This window comes from Bombus impatiens, unplaced genomic scaffold (genome assembly GCF_000188095.3).
Source record: "Bombus impatiens unplaced genomic scaffold, BIMP_2.2 scf_0036, whole genome shotgun sequence".
Lineage (NCBI taxonomy): Eukaryota > Metazoa > Arthropoda > Insecta > Hymenoptera > Apidae > Bombus > Bombus impatiens.
The window spans coordinates 304,515-328,290 of NT_176455.1; the positions used below are offsets into that span (position 1 = coordinate 304,515).

At 37.9% G+C, this 23,776-nt stretch overlaps 1 protein-coding gene across 2 annotated transcripts in view; it reads right to left on the reverse strand.

The window, feature by feature from the left end:
- LOC100742771 (zinc finger protein 423 homolog) overlaps positions 1-23,776 on the reverse strand; it is a 137,731-nt gene that overhangs the window by 15,976 nt on the left and 97,979 nt on the right. Inside the window, exon 1 of one of the 2 annotated variants that reach the window (XM_033322467.1) lies at positions 5,789-6,997. The exons of the other annotated variant lie outside the window; for it this stretch is intronic. Coding sequence (XP_033178358.1) covers positions 5,789-5,885 — 97 coding nt within the window. The 5' untranslated portion in view covers positions 5,886-6,997. Of the gene's footprint in view, positions 1-5,788; positions 6,998-23,776 lie in introns of those variants that run through there. 2 annotated transcript variants of the gene reach the window in all.

Sequence of the window (23,776 nt, forward strand, 5' to 3'; positions counted from 1 at the left end):
GAAGATGAAGAAAGGGAGAAGCCCAGGCCTAAGAAACCAAGGAACCAAAATCTAAGAGCCAAGATACCGAGACCAAATGACCAAAGAACTTCTCGGTTTGCAGTCAACAAAGTGTCGATCAAAGAACAGCGTCGATCTTTCATGCACACGGAACAACAGTGGCAAATATTCGTATAAAGCGATCCTTTTCGGGGAACAGGTTTATAAATGTCGTAAGACGGACCTGTCCCATAAATGACCTTACGAACTCGAACACGCGTAGGAATATTACAAGAGGTCTGGCTGACCTTAGCTCGCCCGTTACGTGTCTCTTTATATCGTTTTCGTAACGAGTATGCGGTGAAACTGGTACCATTAACCCGTGAACGTCGTCAAGAAGCTTCGTCGTTCATCCTCCGCGAGAAGACTGGTCCTCTTGTCCTTTTGATAGAAGAAAAGCACATTCCTCGCGGGAATTCTCTACTCGGGCTTTGCCTTCTCTCTTCTTTATCCCTGTATCACCCTGTTATCCAATGTTCATACGGCTCATGCAGGTACACGATTGTTCAAGTTGCTTCGCGAGGACGGAGATCGTTTTCTCGAGACAATTTGTCGGTGCCTATGTATTTGGCTTTATTTCAGACCCTTATCTGTTCGATTCTTTCGGAAAATATTTCGAGAATATAAATAAGATAATTTAATTGATATAATTTGTATAATTATAGTAATTAGTATAGTTTAATTAATCCAGAATAGGTGAAAATTCCAAATTATAGAGATTTATATGATATGGATATTGGGAAATTATATATATAGCGCTTCTAACATATACATATATATATCCCTTGACATCCCTTATATATCCCTTATATATCCTTTGATATTGAATTTTTTTCTATCATGACGATTAAGAGAGTAATTAAGAGCGGCAGAGTTAGATGTGACACCATTGTATATTTGGGTGCATATAACAATTTGTAGCTTTAAATAACGTAATTAATACGTTTGGTTACCCATACATCTGTTTTCCAATTATCATTGGCAAAATTAGACTCCAAAGGTGAGTTCAGGCCGTTCAATATTTCTCGTCAATATTTCTCAACATAATTAAAAATTACGTAAACTAACGTAGAAAAAAGACATATAATCGTCAACACGTATTGTTATCATTAAATCACACATTGTTAATATCATCGAGAACGTTTCAGAACTTCGAAATATTGACCATAAATATTGATAGTTGGTAGAATTCTCAAAGGTAGTAGAATTCTCGATAAAATAGAGCGTAAAGAAGTAAAGAAAAAAAAAAGAAACGCGTCGTAGAAAGAGAAAACCGGTGACAAAGGAGACATCCGGACGAGGCGAATCGAATAATTAATAATTGCCAGGAATGAAGAAGACTCCCACCGGGTCGGATAGAGCAAAGTGGCCCTGGTAAACGGTGGAAATGACTCGGCTAGTTGGCCGTTTCCTCATTTGCCCAGTCCACACGCTGGATCCGACACCCACCACTGGATTTAAGAGATTTTGCGGAATCCCGTCGTCTCTTGCTCGCTTTGAAACACGAACGCGATGAGAGACACCCAACGAGATCGGATCACGGACGTGGATTCGTTTAAATGGGTCGCATCCTCCACCCACGCGGCCTTCACGTTTTCCCCCTTTCTAGCCTTCTGCGATCGCGTAGAAACTTACGCGATGTTGGATGATTGCTTAAACGATGATCAGCAAGATTTTTACATGGATGATCTAGAGTCTAGAAGATTCTTGGAGGAATTAGAAGGAAGCGCAAAGGGCGTTGAGGGATTTGAAAGTTAGGCTGACAACGAGGAGGGGCGGTTGCAGTGATCGAAGTTTGCGTTTTTGATTGTTGAATCGCAGATTTGCTGGATTGTGTAGTTCTTGAGTACTTTAAGCTCTCATTTTCTGTTTTGCCAAACTTCTCAATTAAATGTTGATGTTATTAAATCTTTTTTATTCTTGACATTCCGTATCTATGTTTCCAGATTTTTGTATCTACAAATTTTTATGTTACTCTACTATATATGTATATATTATTTTGCTTTGCGGCTACGAGATGAGATTGATGTACATAGATTTCTCATTCACATTCTCATTTGACCTTAATATATACTAGATTGTTACATATATATTTAAACATACTCTTAATTATACTCTAGTTAATCTACGCTTAATTGTTTAAATTTAATCTTCGTTACTCTGCTATATTCATAATTTTCCGAATATTTCTGCTAAAATTATTTCATTCTCCTCTGCCTATTCGTGGCAATTCGCAATGTAAATACTTATTGCAGTAGGGTTTTTCTTTGGAGTTTCACAGTAATATCGATGATTTCTCAGTAAGACCGATCGATTGCAATCGTGGATCTCGTGAAAAATCAGGTGTCCCTGCAATTGTGCAACGTGGGTATGGGATCGAGGCACTCGCCCAATTGGCGGCATCCAGCATGACTCACGCGCGCCTCTTCTTGCAGAAAAAGAGACGCAGCAGATCGGGTGAGCACGCAATAAATATAAACCGAGCTGCCGATCGAGCGTACGAAAGCACCCAGCTGACCCCGTCGTCGTCAACAATTTGGCTTCGATTGCCAACAAATCAGGATCAAGCCTTTCGTCAGCCCATTCATGGAAAGCTCCGATCGTTCTTCGAAATCTTTCAAAGACCCATCTTTCAAAAGGGTGAATTCTAATGCGTATTACCTTTTCAACGTCTCTAAAAGTTGTTGCAGACGCAGGTTATTTTGCAAAGAAACGTTCACGATTTTTACCCTTGTTGCAGTTGGTGCGTTTTACGTATTTCATAAATTCTGAAAATTATATTTTTATTGAGTTGAAGATCCTACTAACGTCTGCTATTAAAATGATTCATTAATCAATAGTTCAAAATTCACTAAAAAACTGTTAAAATTCACAGAGAATCATATTCAAAAGACGAAGCGAGCCGAGAAACTTGGAAAATATTCGAAGAACATTGCTTCCTTTCGAACATCCCTAATTGCTAAAAGAGCGCGAAACGAAGTCGGAGGCTTATAAAGTGAAAATTACATTTCGTAACGGTAGATTTTCTGATTTCTGCGAGGAGAGTACAGGTAACGTTAATCTAAAACGAATGAAAATTCCAAATTTACTTTGGTCATCATTATCCTCTAGAGAAGAGTCTAACGTTCGTATAGGACATACATCTCGGAAATGTATTTAACACAAAGATTGCTGTATTAGAGATTAGAACTGCATTTATTGCAACGAAATCTTAGGAAGTATCCGACCAATGGAACTCTTGTCGTCTAAATTTACTCGTTTAAACGACAACTTCTATCATGAACGAAAACTGACCTACATAACAAGGATAACCATCATACGAACTGTTTGTCTCCCAGTCGGTTCTACCGTATGCTCTTTCATTCACGAGCTCGCACTGAAGGATTGAAAGGATTTTTCAAGCTGAAGGGTTGAAATTATCTCTCTTTGCCTCCCATTAAATGAGGAATCCATTCGGATACAAAATCGGAACAAAAGTCACTTGTCTGAACGATAAACTAAGAACTCCAATTGTCCGAAGTAACTTTTCTCCCCAAGTTTAAGCCGCGATGAAACTGACCATGAAATTCAACAAATTCAATGTTCGAATTCGATGGAAAGAGCAATGTTGAAAAAATGCGAGAACAGCGTTTCTCAAAGCTGGCGATGAACGCTCTAAAGAAGATCGCGGATCGATGAGTGATCGAGAAGAAGATGCGAGAGTTTACGAATTCCGGTGGAAGATGGGGGACGATAACGTGAAAACGAGTAGAAGCAAGGACGCGAAGGCTTGTTGGAGGATTCGAAGGGGGTTTTATTTAGAATCTCGATTCCGTCCAATCAGCGGCGATGTGTCATCGACGCGAAAATAGTCGCACTTAACACTGGCAGCTCTTTTCTGCGACCTGCCGATGCCAGCCGTATTGCATTGTGTTTTTATCTTGTCCAAGTGTTAGTGCGAGCCCATACAGCCTCCCTTGTGGTCGCATGTGGCCGCGTATAATGTTGTCACCTCGTGCCCGTCGCTATTTATAGGATGCTTCGACCACGCTTATTAATAGGGGGCCGACTTAACGCCTTTGTTAATTGTGACTTATGTTAGCACGCGAACCTCTGACAGCCCTCCTCTCGTCAGACCAGTGCCAGTGGTTTGCGCGGATTTTTTCATTGACGTTCGTTGTACGTTTGATCGTCGATCGCAGATAGATTCCAATAACCGGTTCATTAGGGTTTTGGTAATTTGAATCTATTATTCGACATGAAATTTTGACGATTCGTTATTGCGAAGATTGAGTTATTTACGAATTGCTGTTAGTGTATTAGAGTATTTTATTAGGGTGATTGATAATTGGAATTTTTTTTTAGGGCGCTTTAATTTCATAGGTGGAGATTAATTTGATTTCTAACGAAGAAATTTTAATAGACAGATTATTTGAGATTCAAAATTTCGATATCGATTCATTAATTTCGATTTTGGTAGTAAATTAATTCAACACCTAGTTAGAAACTAGTTTACTGATCGATTATTCCAATTATGGTTTTTTCGAATATTATATTCTCATCGATCTCACGAATGATCGTGTCGAAACATTGAATCCTTTCAATATATTGAGATTTCAATAGTTCATTGATTGGAAATACATACACATACTTAATTAGAAATTCGATAATCGTTTACTGCGACTGGCTGCTACAGAATATTTGCACTTTGACAGCCGATTGTTCGAAGTTCATTTAGAAATCTGATGATCAATTATTGCGTCTGGATGTTGGAATTTTTCAAAATTCAGGAGTAATGGAATGTCGCCGATACGTAGTATGCAATACTAATTAAAAATTTGAAGATCGATTATTGTTCGTGAATGATCTTAGAATATCGAGATATTTACAATTCGTTGATTCTATCTTTAAGTAAAATCTCGTTAAATGAATTGCTATGATTTATTTAGATCCTGCTAGAACGTTGAGATATTTATACCTCATACTACCGAACTCTTCTACAATTTCAGAGTTTGATAATCTATTATTTCACCTCCCAATTGAAAGTTTAATGTATCCGATTATGGTATGTGATTAGCCTAAAAGCTTAGAATTCTGATAATCTAATTACTCCAATCATTACAATTTGCCACCAAAATTGAGGAAAATTCTCAGAATAAACCACCCTCTTGTTATATATTAAAAATTGTACAGTACAATAAAAGTAACTAGTTCCCTAAAATTCAATGCAAATAAGAAAATCTACGGAAGGAGAGTTGTTGTAATTTCGATACTAAATCTTGGTGTAATCTAGAGATTTATTAGAAGAGTGACATGTGGCAACTAATATATAATGGCAAATGTCAACCTTCCTAATTGTGATCTATGATGCCCATTCTCTAAGGTCTAAATTGAACAGCGTCAAATTGATATTACGTATGCCTTCTCCAACAGCGAGGCTTTCAGAAAATTCTATCAGACAGTCGATGATGCGTTGTCATCGTGAGATGCTCTTAATAACGTAGAAGTTAACGATCAATTACCGGATCAGATTGAAATTGAGAAGACGCGTGAAACGAAGGGGAACTGATTGAAGCGCGCTTGTACGAAACGCAGAAAAAGTGGCTCGTAAAGAATATTTCTCGTTTATCGTTAATATTTAGATTTTTGTTAAATTGACTCGAAACTGCCTGTCGACGAACGCCATTATTTCATATTTTTATCTTTATTTGAGAAACGATATGAAACTTTCGTGCCATAATTTAATAAAATATAACGCGAAGAGTCCTACCTTTCGATTTGGCTTGTTCATCTCGAGAAGGTTCTTTGTGGGCCTGAATTTTTCCTATCAATAGCTCTAATCTCGAACTGTTTCCCTTAAACAACATCCTGGTGTTCTTCCTGTTCAGTCATTCCTCGTGTACTCGAGTTCATTCGCCATCATCTTAGCACCCTCGACCAATTTGTCAATCCATTTTCTCGATTCCTATTAGCTTACTCTTTATCGCACTTCTTTATCTCTATTACCAATGCTCCAAAAATAATCAATCGTGCCCTTCTTTTCAGTTCTCTCGATAACTGGTTAATAAATCAACGAGAATTGATTATAACCAATGCACGAGTCAATAGGAAACTTGCGAAGATTGAAAAACATTGATTAAGTCTTCAGTCGCACTAAATTTTCACTGCACTTCCTCTTGCGCTTCTCTTCTCAACTGTTCCAGAGTCGATCAACGATTTTCAACAACTTCTACGATTTTCCCCCTTTCTGGTTTATTCAGTCTGACAGCAATATAAAACCAAAGCAAAGCCAAATAGCAATCAAGGAGACGGTCGATATTAACAACATTGATCGGTTCTTCTGTCCGTACAAGTCCACCAACTCTCCTTCACTCCGTCAACGTTATTCGAACACGCTTCCAGCCAATTCTCTAGTTGTCCTCCATCTCTGACTTTTCCATATCAAATCACGATTGCTAATTATAATGTATGAACGGATCAAAGTCGACGACGATGCCCGCGAAAGTCGATGCCAAAAATATCGATGGATCGTTAGCTTACTTTCGGAAATTTTCCAACGTCGTTGGTAAATTGCGAAAAATCCTGCAAACTCGAACGTAAGTGGAAAATCCACGGCAGCAGAACGGGACACGCTAGCGAATAAGCTGTCAGGCGTGAAGTATCGGTCGGAACGCGAAAGACGATCCTTGACTGGAAGGAAGAAATCGATCCGATCACGACTGTTCGATCGGAAAGACTGACTGACTATCGGCTCTTGGTCTCGCGCGACCAGCCGCTCGAGGAACACGGTTGAGTGTATAAACGCGTACTAACCGGTGAACCCACGGTGGTGACTATTATCGCGCACGATGCAAAAGCGACGCACCAACGTCCTCCTCCTGAAGGCGAAAGAGTGCTGGCTGTACGTGGAAGGAGAGAAGGGACAACGACGACGACAAAAGCCGGCTGTGAGAGGCTAGGGAGTCCCCAGGGAAACCAGCCACCGCATTGGACGGTAGGCGGGATCGCACACTAACGAGTACACCCACCTTCCGGCTATCTATCGCACCTATTTAACCTTTCATTCATTTTCTGCACAGGCTAATATACCTGAGACCTCTTGCGAGGACAATCGCTAACTTGGTCATTAAGTATTTGCGGCTCGAGTCAATGGAGGGGTCGTTGATGGGTCTGTCGATGGGGTGGTTGGCTTCCGAGAATCGAATTTTTATACCGAGGTTTGCAGATTCTTTGATGAACGAATCGAAGCCAGTCGCGATACGTATATCTGCATCCTTATTTATATCCTGGTCCGTATATATGCTGCCAATATCGATATTCTCTGTTACATCATTGATACTTTGCAATTTTTATGCTGCCAGGATCCAGCATTTCCAAGCATACTCCAAACTTCTGGCTTTCATATTCAACCTTTTATCTACCTTTTACGTCGATTAGTACACTTATCGGTCCTCTTTTGAGGCAGTTTCGTGACTTTGTTATTAGGAATTTCCTGTTTGAGTCGGTGGAGGGGTCGTTGATGGGTTTGTCGATGGGGTGATTGGCTGGAATTTTTATTCGTAGGTTTGCAGATTGTTTGACGAGCCAATCGAAGCTAGTCGTGATACGCATATCTGCATCCTTATTTATATCCTGGTTCGTATGTATGTTGCGAATATCGACATTCTGTTACATCATTCATATTCTTCGATATTCCATACTCCTAAACTTCTGTCTCATCTGTTCTATCCATCACACAGTAAGTAAGTTGCAAGGTTCTTTCGCGTCTTTTACGGACGAACTGGCGATTTGCCTGAGAAGTGCCGGTTTTAATAAGCAGATTCATAATGGAAGTATAGTGTGTGTTAATGGCTTCGGCGGTAGAGGAATCATTGGTTACTCGGGAGCCTTGGGCGTATATGTTTGAAATTTTAATTGAGAGGATTTTGAAGTGGCACAAGCTTAGAGCGATAGTAGCGAAGAGGAGATTTGAGGATACAAAACTTGCTGAAGATTTACTGGGAATTTAGACGCATTATATGGTGTACTTTCATATGGAATATGTATCAGAAATCTGGTACTGTCGATTAGTCAAACATAGTAGCCTACTTGAAGGAATACAGCATCTATTTCTGTGCTATCTATCTTACAAAACTGGACAACCATTAAGTACAAAATAGATTATCGTTATAAACGAATTATGATTAAATTTAACTTTCATCCGCTATCAGAAGATCTCTAGGAGGTGCAACATTTCTATGTAGAATTTTATATGGTCGCATTAACTGCATCGAGTTCCTCACTTAACTTTCTTTAGCTTCTATGTATCACCGTTTTCTAGCAGATCGTCAAAGCTCTTTTATAATTTAATTATAATACACTCTTTTATAAAGACCCTCGACCTCAGTTTCGCTAGAGCACTGACTAATCATCGTAGCTTGCATCGTATACTTGCTGTTTTCCATTTTTTGTTGTATTTTTTTTATCTTGTTGTATCTCTTCGTATGCTAATTAACCCTTGGCGCTTTGTGGCATATTTTCCATTCTCTTATTCGTTTCTTCTCGTACAGTGGAAAGGCGAAATTTCAAGGGAACTTATATTTTGAAAAAATTCGGAGCCAGCGTAATTTCGTGCTATATAATTAACAGTAATCTCTTTGTGTCCATTTAGAGAGGACGTCCGTGTTGTTTGTCAGATCTAGCGTTAAGTTTCTGCGCAGCTATGCATCTACACATATTTTTGCATAATTTTACTGTCAAAGTGATTTCTCCGTTGATTTATCCGTACTTTGAACTTTAGCATAATTTCACTCTGTTCGAAATTTGAGCACCGACAGCACGAAAGCGTAAATTATTAAAATATTAAATAATTAATAATTAAATAAAGATGAAATAATTAGTTAAACCTAAATACACGTAGAAAATTACAAATTATCAAAATGTTTTCTATGATTTCGTTATACGATTTATGAACGCTAGTAGAGTTTTCCTATTAGTTTATTATCCGAGATAACTCACGTTATCTGCGATAATCTACCGTGGATTTAAGTAATTATAACTTGTAAATTGTAAATTATGTTTTGCAGTAACGAATACCGCAAGCTAGAGAATAAAATATCATCTTGATACAGGAGGTTCAGATTTAAAAATACGAAACTGCTTTCGAGAAATATTTCCAAGATATTTAAGAAGAACGTTTACTTAGTTTAAAGTTCGGAAAATTGAGAATCGTTATACGATTTGGCACTAATGAAAGATAGAATCCGATCTGAAGGCGCCAAAGGAAATTAGAAAATATTTAGTATCCATAAATTGTAGGGAAATTTCTTGACGTTATGAAAAACGTTTAACTGCGTTACGAAACATCTTGTACATTCCAATTGATTAAAAATTAACCGAATGTTAAACGAAAGTAAATACATTTTACTTCCTCGAAGCGATATCTAGCGACAGTTAACGAGCTGATAACTTCGCTGTCTAATTGAACAAGCAGCACGACGAATAATTTTTGTGAAATCTATTTTCAAGGTTGACCAATGGGCCTCCTATCAGGGATCCTGATCGGGCCTTTCCAACCGATTCGTGTTTAACTATACACAGGGTGGTGCAATTACACACAATAAATCAACGTAAAATTCTTTCTATATTTGAACGTAGATTCGTATCTTGTGTTTGAGGAAAAGAGACAAGATATTCACAACAAGATTATTTCTACATCGATAAACACGAATCTCGAGCGAGAGATACTTTTATTTTATTCTCTGTATGTTATCACGTGCCTAGTGCCTTACACTGTTGTGTATTACTATAGACGCAAGCACATTTTCTGTATTATGCGTTCGATATTTCCAAGAAATCGCTAATCATGCCTGGATATGTTAAGCGAAATTGTTTTTGCAAACGGTAAATTGAACGCTACAAAATATCAGCGGATATTGCGTAGCGAATTATTGCTTTTCATGACTGAAATGGAAGACGAGAACAGAATTTCTCGACAAGACGATGCTCCTATTCGTACAGCCGCTACTACGAAAAAGTGGTTTCAAGATTTCGGAATAGAATTATTATTAGCATCGAGATCTGATCTGAACCTGATCCTTCTGGATCCGAGAACCAGAGAGAAATTCCAGCAGGAAAAGTTTACGATCGGGAGAAGTTACATGTACAAAATATTTGTCGATTTAGGGAAAGAATAAAATTCGCGTGGACAGATACTGAAAACGAAACTCTAAATAAGTTAGTGGATAGCGTGCCTAACAGATTAACAGAAGCAATGAAGAAGAAAGGAAAATCCATCGAGCATTGGATGGAAATATCAACACAATAAAAACTTTAATTTTTCCTAGACTTTGAAAGAAGAGAATTTTTGTTCGTCCCCGGTTTTGTTCCATATTGTAAGACGAAATCATACAAACAGCTTTCAGTTTATAATTGTTTACCGTATTCTTTCCATGTAAATTCGTCACTCTTCTTACTATTATACTTCAGTATATAAATTCAGAAACATCCTGCATGTGCACGGAGACTTTCAAAAACGCGTTGGTATTGGAAACAGAAGAGGAAAAAAAAAGAAAGAAAGAAAGAAAGGAGAAGAAGAAGAGAGAGAAAGAAGTAGAAGAGCCCACCGGGGAAAAAGAGGGCGAAGAGAAGAAAGCGAAATTCGAAGTGGAGAGAGAAGAGGCCCCCTACAACCCCTGTGAAATCGACTGGAATGGATTCTCACACACGGCTGGAGCTCTGTACCACCTTATGGGAGCAACAGAGGAGATCGACTCCCTACGGGGACCCATAAGGTGTGCTTGTAACCCGTAGCCCGTGCACGGAAAGGCGCGAGGCGCCCACCCATCGCGATTATTTATCTCGTTGCGATCGTGACATTAGGTGGTCTTCGTTTCCAACGACGTCATTCGCACGTAAATGCATGTATGTTGCTGTCAATGCTCCCTCGTGAGACTGCTTACCTCTCAATTTTCTCGTTTATATCGACTTCTTTCAATGTGCACTATAGTTCTCTTGCCTGATAATTGACCAACTAATAACATTGGTTTGGCTCGTGTAAATTGGGGCACTTTTGTTCAATGTGAATAGTTTCCTTTCTTTTTTTTTCAAATATTTAGCAGGAAATTCGATCAAATATTAGCCGGTTCGCGTGTGGTACATTGCGTTTGCACAGTGTCACTTATCCAGATGTGACTGCGTGGGAGTTCAGGTAGGCGTGTCTTGAAGATCTTCCACTCCACGTGCACTCTATTTACCGTTTCTTCGGTAGCTAACACAATGTGGGAAAAAGCAGCATTGTAATCAGTTGCATAACGCGCAATTATATCAAGTTTCTGAACTTGTGTTCTAACCTTTGCTCTGAGTTTGGGCGGCACAAAAGTCTTGGAAATTTGGCGTGGATCGCGACTATAGTTTGGGGATGAAACATTATCGAGAGGACAAGCTTTTTCTGTTTTCTGATACGTTCGAGACAAGCGTAACGCCAGCGAACATCGAAGCTGTTCGGCGACTGATGGAGCATGGTGGACGCGTAATGATCGGAGAAATCTGCTCGAAAGTTAATATCAGTGAAGGAAGCGTGGTTTCTATCATTCGGAAGGAGTTGAAGTCGCGCAAAATCACGACCGCCTGAAAAGGCGTAAGGAGGACAACGCACGTTGCAAACAGCAACGAAGAAGAGCACTTCGCGTGCAATTGGCTTGCGAAGCAGCCCTCTAGTTTCGTAGAAAGTGTAACGAGAAAATTGCTAATATGGTGGAAAAAGTGTGCGGAGAGAAACGGAATACACATAGAAAAATACCTGGTTCTTGTCCCTTTTGGAACATTTTACTGAAACGTGATGTTTAGCAATAGCAATGGTCTGTAGTAATAAAATCAAAGAATAAAACAGTCGTTTCATTGCAACATCGTTCTATATTGTAACAGCCACGCGTAGGCTGTGTTGGACGAGTATATTCGTCGTCGCTTACTTTTCGCCGCACGTTTTAGGTGCACACTTTTCAAAGAGCTAACTGGTCAAGTCAAGAATCGCTATAGTATATGTATCTGATGAAAAGAACTAATTAACAGAAACAACGTATTTATTATTTCAATAATTCATAATAAATGAATTCAATTTAATAAATGAATTTTAACAGCTAACGATGAATACGTTATTTCTATTAACCCGTTTAATTTGCGGTAAACATGGTCGCGATAAATCCAGATAATTAAGAGCGACCATAGAATAGTATATCTGCTGGAAAGAAGCGATTCAAGACAACTTGAAGAAAAACGAAGAAATTGCGATTTCTTCCTCTTGACTTGAGAAATCTCGTACTAAATAAAGAATGGCGATGATTTTTCGAAGCAATGCAGGTTCTAATTGCCTCGAATGTTTCCACGAGCTATCAAGTTTTCATTGTGCAGAGTTTTTGCCGGATGCTTTTATCGATCGCGCAACTGGACCGAATCGTGCAGGCGGCTACTCTATTCGACATCGAAACGGAAACAGTACGACTGGCAGCGATGCGAAACAGTTTGGGCAAAAAGATGTTCTGCCATTAAAGATCGCCTTAGGCACGCACGTCCGATCGTTCCTGGATCCTTTCGACGCTGTAATATATAGTAACACTATCGTGAAATCATTGCAACTCCAAGCGCCACTGACTTCGCTACTTTATGATAAATTTAAGTTCCCTTTGGACAACTGATGGTTTTACGTATCTTTCGATACTTGGAAGTGGATATTTTGAAATATTGTTTGATATTCATTTACAGTTGCAATTATTATTCTACAATGGAATATTTCGATGGGAAAATTTGGAGCATCACAGTTGCGGAGTGTAAGGAAAATTTCCATGTTTTCTGTTATTATCGAAGCGTTTCTTTGCTCTGAAACTGTGGTAAATTGAAGTATGCATTCGTTTCTGGAAAAACTTATTGGCCTGGACAGGTATATTTTTTTAATTCCACCTGGTACACGGGATGGTTGAACCTCTTCGTTAGACAAATTTGAAACACCGTAGCTGAGCAATGTAAGATTAATTTGTATATCAAGGACGAGACGTATTGTAGTTTAGTATTCGCTGGACCGTGCTGTAACTAGAATTATGAGAAAAGAAATTCTAATTGATTAGATAGCTTTTTATCGGAATTTTCTAATTGTTATGTATTAAATCTTGGAGATCGATACAACGATAAAATGATAAATCGTTTACACCGAAAGAAGATTAAAGTTAAACAAAGATATTTCAATATTTAATTAAAGGAAACTTATTACCTTTCGTGAGTATTTACTTACACTACATCATTTTCGAAGGAAGATTCGAAGCAACAAGTGAACTTGAAGGTGTAGCAGTTAACTGTTACACGTGTGACACAAAGGCTGTAACACACGCGTTACACGTATCTTACACACTTGACACAAAGACTGTAACGCAAGGTTGCAGTCTATTCTGATGTCAAAAGTTTCGAAACTTTGATGGTGAACAAGTAGTTTAAAGTCACGCTACTAGATCCAGCTACATTGCGTAACTTCGCTGAAACTATGTGAAACTGCCTGCCGAATAATCTACGGGATTTCCATAGTCTGCGGACCTGTGACTATGACAATCGAAATGGTTCGACAAACACAATTATCCATATAATCCAAAACTCAGGTAGATAATATGATTAGAGTACTCTAAAACATCCGAAAACATCAAAACTACACGACAGGCAATATCGCATCAATTAAATTTTAAAATGTACACGATCCAAAAATTTCGTATTTGCGATTAAACTCCGTATTGGGTCGACTTTTCGACCAGTAATTTTAAGCAATTTTTTATCAAAAATTATATAAAAATTATATTTTCTTAAAAAGATACATATTGTCAATATATAATATTGACGATAACCCAAGTGTTCTACTTTCGAATCTTTCGTAATACTAAATATTCGAATCTAATTGAAGGAATTCATATGCGAAGATGAATCTCTTTCTAACCAGCTAGCTACTGCGACCTCTTTGAGAAGCGTGCCGCAAAAAGTAAACGACGACGAGTATACTCGTCATAACGCAATATATTGCAATTTCTTCATGACGAGTATATTCGTCAAAAACAGCTGACTGATTAAAAGTCACTGCCTAGCCCTTTCCTTTCCTTATCATCTTCACTTTACACCGCTAAAACGATGTCTACACGAGCTTTCTTCCTCACCATCGAACGAACGCTAACTCTCCAAGCTGACTGTAATGTCAATGAACATCGAATGCGATGTACATATCGTCAATATTTATCGACAAATCGCAACATTATACGTTGAGAGCCTTGAAATACCGACGATATTTATCGATCGTTTTAGGAAAATTTCCTACGAATCTCAAAATCGACATATCTTCAAATGCAAATAAGAGCAAAAAAAAAAAAAAGAATATAAGACACAAACGAACGAAAATCTTTTAGGATTGGCAACGTGACAGGATCTGGTCGTGAACGCACGTTGTGGGTGGCTCCTTAATAAGGCGCATGTGCGGGTTTCAACGTTTTCGTTTGGATCGACTCCGCCTACGCTGAACCAGCGATGCACGCGTTTCCCCTTTTGGCTGGTTCACACGCGCACGCGATGCTTCCGTCCGCCCCGGAGGTGAATCGCGTCGGATCGCTGCCTGGCAAACCACCCACACTTAGGCCGCATCCACACGTTCCGTTTTACTCCCACCACACGGCCACCGGCGTCACGCAACCCGTGGAAGCGGCACGCGCGATTTCATTCATGCTTTCGAGCTGCAGTCCTGCTGAACTACGTGCTCTTCCGGAATGTAGAAGAGACGGGGGTGAAAAAGTAAGAACTTGACTTTGGACAACGGTTGAGCGATAGTGTTTCACTTAACAAGAAAAATTTGTATACCAAGATCCTACATACTATCTGCGCTATTGAGCTTGTCGAGTACGCTTTGTGACAAGTATAATGTACAAGTTATCAACCGGTTACCCGTTTTTGACGAGTATACTCGTCACGAGGGAATGGCGATATTTTGTGCTATGACGAGCTATGTCGGTAATAAAAGTAAAAGATAGAACAGTCATTTGGTTGCAACTTAATTCTATATTATAACAGTCACTCTGCGTTTGACGAGTATACTCGTCACGAGGGAATGGCGATATTTTGTGCTATAACGAGCTATGTCGGTAATAAAAGTAAAAGATAGAACAGTCATTTGGTTGCAACTTAATTCTATATTATAACAGTCACTCTGCGTTTGACGAGTATACTCGTCACGAGGGACTGGCGATATTTTGTGCTATGACGAGCTCTGTCGGTAATAAAAGTAAAAGATAGAACAGTCACTTGGTTGCAACTTAATTCTATATTATAACAGTCACTCTATGTTTGACGAGTATACTCGTCATCGCTTATTTTTTGCGACACGTTTTTGGTACGCACTTTTCAAAGAGGTCGCTAACTGGTCAGTGAAAAACGGAGATCGAGGAAGGTGTTTCGACTGAGTAGATTTACAGTCAAACGCTTAGTAATTGAGTGACCAACATTTCAAAAGGAAAAGCAAGAACGTAATATTCGAAAACAACCTCAAAACGGTACTAAGTAAAAACGAATGAATAAAACGTGTCTTACAGTTTCTAAAAGACAGAAATCTTTTCCAAGTAATGTAGTCGCAGAGAAGTAACGGCATTCGCAACAACTGACACGTGTTATGAATACATAAATATGTCTACTGATACAATGAAAAGCTTGTACGTACAGTGCTGTTCGCTTGAATAGTCTTGAATAATCCAAATTCGTTTCGTTCTCCCTTTATAACTTTGTCCATAATTTACAGAGTCATTACAGAAATTATTAATTACCTTAGATCTTCCATTAATTCTTTTTCCAATTTCTCGGTTTGAATAGCCTTCTCCTTTCGAAACGTCAATTTTTTCCAATTTCTTCGACAGTCAATGAACTTCCGCCACCCAACGACAACAACGACACAAAATAATGCGTATAATACTTAACATAGCGAAATGTAGAGTTGTTGCGGATATTTCCTGTCTGATCTATCGCAAAGCAACTAATCTAAATATTTACACATACTTGTAACTACTTTCAACGTCGCGAAGATCGTCCAAAATCATTCTTCCAATCTTACGCTGTATTTTACCGCAAGTAAACGATTCGTCTTTTATAGCGTCATTCTATTTCATATTAAAAACGAAGCTTACCTGTCACTGAGTTCATAGAATTTTCGTAAAGGGCACGAGCTTATTACAAGTAGCTGTTCAGTTGCGTGCAACTGTAGCGTGTCGTAAATAGCCCGCAGATAAATCCAATTCGAAATGAGCGAATGAAAGAAAGAAAGGAAGGAAATAAAGTGGAAGTGGAGCTCGGAAGAATATTTACAACGCCTATTGTATTTTTCCGCAGTTAATCACTGTACGTATTTGACCGGAGACCGATTCGTACAAGAACAGAATGGAACGTAATGAGTTTATATGCGAATAGTATCGTCCGAATTTCACCGAGCAGGATAGAACCGTGAAAGCGTCTCCGATTGGCCAGGTAGAAATTGGTTCCGTGGATTGTAAAGCGCCGGGATGCTTGCGTGAGATCGTCTCAATCTAATAAATTCATGGAGGAACGCCGTCCGCGTTCTCACAGGCTCCCGTGGAATATCCAAGTGAATTCCTACCGCTTCCGTGTGATCTCTCGACCGCAAATCAACTATACTAGAACGCCATTGTCACTCCATCCATCACGCGAACGTTTTTCCCCTCGTCCTTCGCTTCCGTAGAATCATTCGCTTCAATTTTTTCATTTAAAAGATTCCTCGTGAAAGCGGCGTCGTGTTAATTGCCGATCGTCGCTCTGTATTCACGCTTTCCAAGTTTTCAAGTCAGCCGAGTCATTCGAAGAATGATTCCACTTGTCGATAGCATCGATTTTAATTAGATAATTGATAAGGGTGGTACAAAAGGAATTTTTCTAAGTTTCATCACCGCGGTCTTTGTTTTTTTTTTTTTTGGTCATTAACACGTTCGCGCTGCTACGCAGCAGATAAAATGTTTTTATTATGAAAAAGAAAAAAAATTGGAGAAGTTTAAAGAGGATTGTATACATACGGTGGTGCGGGAAAGTTTTTACAACTTTGCTTTGTGTTGCAATAGGTAAAGAAATATACCTAGTACATGTACGAGGAACTGTAGATTTTTTCGACTGTTGGCTTTTGTTCGAAGAAATTATTATTGCGAGCAATTACTGTGTAGAACGACTATTAATATTCCTACCTCTTCCGACTTTCTTCGTGTTAAATATACTTCGTATTTTTTCAACACCATATGCAAGGATAAGAGTGATTCGCTTTGTACTTGCACTGTATAGTTGAGAATTGGACTGTATCGCAAGACAAATAGAATTCTGATTGCGAACTGCCAATATAACAAGTCCGAATTTCCGAAAACATTTTCACATTTTGTTAACGAACGGAAGAATAGAATGCTTCTTATCATGAGATACATTTCGTACTTAATAATTAACAGAGTCATGGAAAAAAGAGCTGTCTATATGTCTAAATGTTTTTCATTTATAAAGTAATTTTATCAATTACGTATATTGTATGATACAACTATATAAATTAATTTCTAAACTAATTAAATGAAAAAAGGCAGAACGCTTGTTGATGGATTTAATCTTTTCGTCGATAAAGTTAACTGTTCTTTAATTAATCTCTCTATCGGACGAAGTTCGTTTCCATCGATGAAGAAATCTATTTCATCATCTATTTCGATCATGAATCACGATTCGACATTCATTAGTAAACGAAAGAAGGACCTTTCTCCAGTTTCCACGAAAGCAATTATTTAACCAACCGAGTTATCTTTCCCAGTTTCAGAGTAACTTGACGACGATAAAGAAACAGGAACAGAAAATATTTGCTAGAAGCTGGTCGTCCCGCAGTCTGAGAATCTGTACTTTGAGCGTGTACAAGTTGTAAGATATTTCATTCACAAACACGTTCATTGAGCAAAGTCGAGGTATCGAGTCGATTAGAACCAGCACCTTATTTGTTCTATCTATTTGTCGAGGGACGAGATAATTAAAATTGAAAGGATAATTCAGAAAGTCGATTCAGAAAGACCATTTGGTTTGACAATTAGCTTTTGGTTAGATAACGTCTGGAATTGTCTGGAATCTTCTGGCTTTAACAGAAACTGTATAATATTAGAATCACTGAAGAGCTTTTCGTAGATCTTCTTATCTCTCATGAGATACGAAAAAAGAAAAGTTATTATAGTGTAAATAAATTCACAGATATCTGTAATCTCCCTTTGTTCGAAATAAAATCTTTGGTTTGGCTGGAATGGAAAAAATAGAAGGAAAAACAACGAAACGTGTGTGTAAAAGTACTGTGCTGTACTATACCAGGAGAGTTAATTCCGATAATTTCGTAAAAAATTTAAGGCTGATAAATTTGTGTTGTAACAGCGTCATTTTTAAGAGAATAAAATGTAAACGTGTTCAGTTAAGGATTGGCCTAGCATAGGAGTCTGATAAATTTCCAAATTTATTTTTCCCATAAACGAAGCGTCTTGCGGAACAATGTTGTTCTACATTTTCGATCTATTTTCACACACAGAGTAACGTCCTGTCGCTTATCTCTTCCTGTCCAGCCCGAAATTAGTCACGTACGACTATACTTGATAAATTTTCCAACTCAATTTTCTCGAAGACGAAGCGTCATATGAAAGAACGTTGTTCCACATTTCCCCCTTATTTTTTCACAAAGAATCAGCTCGTATCGCCGCTTTTACAGATTACTCGGTAAACTACACCCTGTATGACAAAGTGGGCTCGTACTTGAGGCAGTAACTTTTGAATAAAACACGTGTTATGCCTAATTAAACGTAAAAATGACCAAGTTTCGTGGAATTTTAGTTTACTTGAAAAGTTGATGCGCGTTCTAGGGAGCGAAATGTAAATTGCAGTAACAAGTAGCGAGCAGCCTTTGCCATGACAAGAACGAGCTTCCGGTCAAGGAACATAAACTCCTCGAAACTGTCTTAACAACCGCGAGAAACAGCTCCAACCGGTAGCTGTTACTCTCTTAGGATACTTCCGTTTCAACTTCTCTAACCGTACCAACGTAATCGTTCTCATAATAACCCCATAGAAACGTACCATCGCAAAACTAATGAATTCAACCGATTCAACCTACTTCCAATGTATCTCTGCTCTACGTTTCAATAAAAATTAAATTTCGTTCGTTCGTTCGTTCGTTGTCATTATTCGAAGCTGCCATGATATTTACCAATAGGTGGGCGTCGCAGGACAAATCGATTTAAACGATTCCAATCGACTTGGGAGGTGTCCGCGTTGTATCGTTAAACCGAGTAGATTTCGTTCATGATTTTGTCATAATTTATAGCTTCGACGATATTCATACGCGATACTGATACACACCGGATAATGTATAGTACGAATTAAGCGCTATTCGATGCGCTTATTTTATTTTCGTATTGTACAGTGGGTGTTGAAAGTGTTCGTACATCGCTTGAAACAGGATAATTTTTTTTAAATTGCACCGAAAGGTTGGAATTCTTTTGGAAAAATTCATTTTCCTGATAGACGCGCGAAAGGAATTTTTTTCAAAAATTGCGATTCGTCGAGGTCGCACAGAAAGTAGTAAAAGTCCTTTTTAAAACATTTTTATCTATCCACGTATCTATATCTATAGCGTCCCAAGCAAATGGAACATGCAGAAGATTTTAAAGTCACCTTTGTTCTTTTAAATGGAACTATTCATCTTTTTATATACCATTCGAAGAATTTTTTAATTCTGTGCAAAAAAAGATATTAAGATACTTGGATCGGCAAATGATCGATTTAAAAGATATTTCAATTTTGATGCTGTAAAATTTATCGTACGAAATACGAGCGAAGACAACGCATTTTTCTATTTACGTTTAGCTTGTCCTAGTTGCGTGGGACACTTTGTATATAATATACCTAAATTATAATTATTATTCAAGTGTGGATTTCTATGTATTTGTGGGGAATAAAAATATGATGGAAATATTATAAAAATACTATACTATATAGTTGTATAGAAGTCGTGTACTATTTAGATTAATGATCCTTCGTGGTTGAAGACAAAGATGCTTTAACTATTGCAGTCGAAAGACAGCGGTTAAGACAAACCGCGTGGAGGGTCCAACATCTAGAAGGGTAGTCGGTTCCGGTCAGAAAGGTTACTTCCTGACCTCTGTGGACTTACCCTGGGATTAACCGGAAACTACCCAATCTTAGCTAAGAGCTATTCAAGTCTAAATTTATGCCGGTGGAAGTATTTTTCTTACGTATTAAACTCTTTAAACGATAGGGAAATAAACAGATTATTAATATTAATCCATAGTAATCCATATTAATCCATAGTATATCACTGATTATTAATATTATTTATTAACAGATTATTAATATTAATCCATAGTAATCCATATTAATCCATAGTATATCACTGTTTTCTTCAATCGTATTATACGTATTTATTTGTCAACCTTTTCAGAGTACTTTTCAGAACTTTTCTGTACTTTTCAGAGTACTTTTTCAGAATACTTATCAGCTTTCCAGTGAAACTTATTTGTATTAATTAGTAACAATAAAGATAAATAAAATAACATACAAATAAATATACAAACATTGATAGAGATTAATAGAAATATAAACTATAATTCTATAGCTTGGTGGAAGAAATAGCGTGTCAGTATTTATAAAGTCGAGATGTTGGCACTTAAAGATATAGTAGAAAATTCATGTTCGAATAATTTCTGATGCAGAAGATAATCTATTTTTTATTTCATTCTTACTTCTGTCTCATCTTATCCTTTTTAGGACCCCTTAAGGAAATTCGTAAATACAGCAAACGTAACAAAATGTAAAGCGTTGCCAACTAGTCACTGGATGAGTCGTGGAATATCGTATCTTAAGAAATCCGTTATTTCTCGTGGCATCCTCGGAGGGTGGTCTACCATCCTCTGGGGATCGCCAGCGAAATTTCAACGCGACGAAACGGCCGGAAAACTAATTTGTTCGCTAACAAAGTCATTCGATACCCCCGAGATCGCCGTGAATTGCCCCGTTAGATCCGAGTCATTTGAAAGCTGCCGGTCACTTTCGAACCGTTGTTTCCGCTGATCGCATCGACGACGTGTTAATACTCTCCAATTTCGTGTCCTCTCGACCATACGAAGTGATCTTACGATAATAGTCGACACCGATCTGGATCGTAGGAAACACGGATTATCGAAAGCAATTATCTTAATAGCTTTTCAAATTTCACGATCCATTAGGAAATTTTCTTCGATTATCTTTTCGGGGTCCTGGGGTGTCGTTAGTAGTCAAAATGTCATTACTCATCGGAATGCCAGGAAGAGTAGCTGAGTAATTATGTGGATAAAATACGCTTTCCAATTATGCTGACAAGTATACAAGCCCCTTTGGGAATACCGCCTTTCAATGACTCTACGATTCTTCGTTCATTATTGGCGAACGCGTTTCGAAAGGATGTCAGTTTTCAAGGATTTTGTCATCTTTTATGGCTTTATAGTTGAACCGTTGCGAGCGTATTGCTTGCCAAGGATTTCAGGATTCTTTGCTATATTCGCGCAGGTTTCTATTTGAAAGGACAAAATAATTAAATAGAGGTTCACCTAGTTGTGGGTAATTTTGCTGATTAAACTGATTTATTTGAATCGCGAACTGTTATTATGCAGATGACAAGTAGTTTTGGCTCAATTTGTAAGCTATCGCTGTTTATCTCAACCGATTCAGGCAAACAAAGATCTGCTTTATGCGAGAACGGTCCATTCACAAAATTGAATATCTTTTTACAGCCCTTTATATTGTAGAATTTTAGATTATTAGAAGGCAGACAATGTTGTTAGTGGAATATTTGAGAACATGCTTTTTTATCGTATAACGTTTTACGCGCCAATGGGAATACTGCGCTTTTGGAATTTTACAATTTCCATTTGTAAATAATTACGCGCTACTTGTGAATAAAGTATATCGCCAGTGCATAAAATAACGCAAGTACGTTAGTGACGATGATCGAATTTTATATATCTGTACCTGGTGATCTCAAATTATTACAAGTACATAATCAGAATGTTCTGGAAGGGTTGATAAGCCAGTTACGGGCTAACTCGCGGTATGTATAATTGAAAAGTTGTACTGACAGAGTGAAAAGGAAGGTTTGTTATTCCCGTAACGTCGAGGTTGATGCAGAAGGAATGAAAGTGAACGGTTCGGTGGCCCTTAATGGCGGTTTCGTTGAATCCTCCGGAGGATCCTGGCGGTCCTCTTTGATATCTTGGCCTCCGACGAATTAACGTTCACCTGGCTGACCTCTTCGTGGTCGGGACGCGTTCTTTCGAATTCGACCGGCAAAAAACTTGGCGCGGGGTGCTGCTCATCGCAGGGGAGAACGCGTAAAAAATAAATGAGCTGGGTCTCGCGTCTGTATTAAGGGTGGATTCGCTCGCCGGAGGAAATCACTGGCGCGAATCACTTTCCAAGTGAAACTTTCATCTTTGTATCGTTCGATAGGTGGTCAAACTTGGACCGGCTATATCTTTCTCTTTGTGAAACTTCTCTTTCATGTGGATTGACCTTGATGTATTTTGTCAGGTTAAAAACCTTATACCTTGTGTTCAGGTTATAAAAAGTCGTATAGTTTATTAGGTTAACAATTGCGAGTAAGGAAGAGAATATAATATAATGTTCAAAAGATGTTGCTTGGGTTTAATTAATAAAATTGGTGCAATTAATTCATGTTTTTTAGGGAGAATATGGTTTGTGAATTTAGAGAAGCTTAAGATGTTACGTTTAGAGTAACAACCTGTATAGTTTGTTAGATTAGGAACTACGAGTAAGGAAGAGAATATAATATAATGTTCAAAAGATGTTGCTTGGGTTTAATTAATAAAATTGGTGCAATTAATTCATGTTTTTTAGGGAGAATATGGTTTGTGAATTTAGAGAAGCTTAAGATGTTACGTTTAGAGTAACAACTTGTATAGTTTGTTAGGTTAGGAATTGCGAGTAAGGAAGAGAATATAATATAATGTCCAAAAGATGTTGCTTGGGTTTAATTAATAAAATTGGTGCAATTAATTCATGTTTTTTAGGGAGAATATGGTTTGTGAATTTAGAGAAGCTTAAGATGTTACGTTTAGAGTAACAACCTGTATAGTTTGTTAGATTAGGAACTACGAGTAAGGAAGAGAATATAATATAATGTTCAAAAGATGTTGCTTGGGTTTAATTAATAAAATTGGTGCAATTAATTCATGTTTTTTAGGGACAATATGGTTTGTGAATTTAGAGAAGCTTAAGATGTTACGTTTAGAGTAAAAACTTGTATAGTTTGTTAGGTTAGGAACTACGAGTAAGGAAGAGAATATAATATAATGTTCAAAAGATGTTGCTTGGGTTTAATTAAGAAAACTGGTGCAATTAATTCATGTTTTTTATGGAGAATATGGTTTGTGAATTTAGAGAAGCTTAAGATGTTACGTTTAGAGTAACAACTTGTATAGTTTGTTAGATTAGGAGTTACAAGTAAGGAGGAGAATATAATATAATTTTCAAAAGACGTTGCCTAAATTTAATTAATAATTTAATAATAAAGAATGGTGGGAAAGACAATTTCACCAAAGAATTCTAACGCAATAAAATATCAAACAACAAATATCAAACTCTTCGAGATAGCACCATCTCTCGAATAAGAGAAACAATATTGGATAATATTAGATTCATC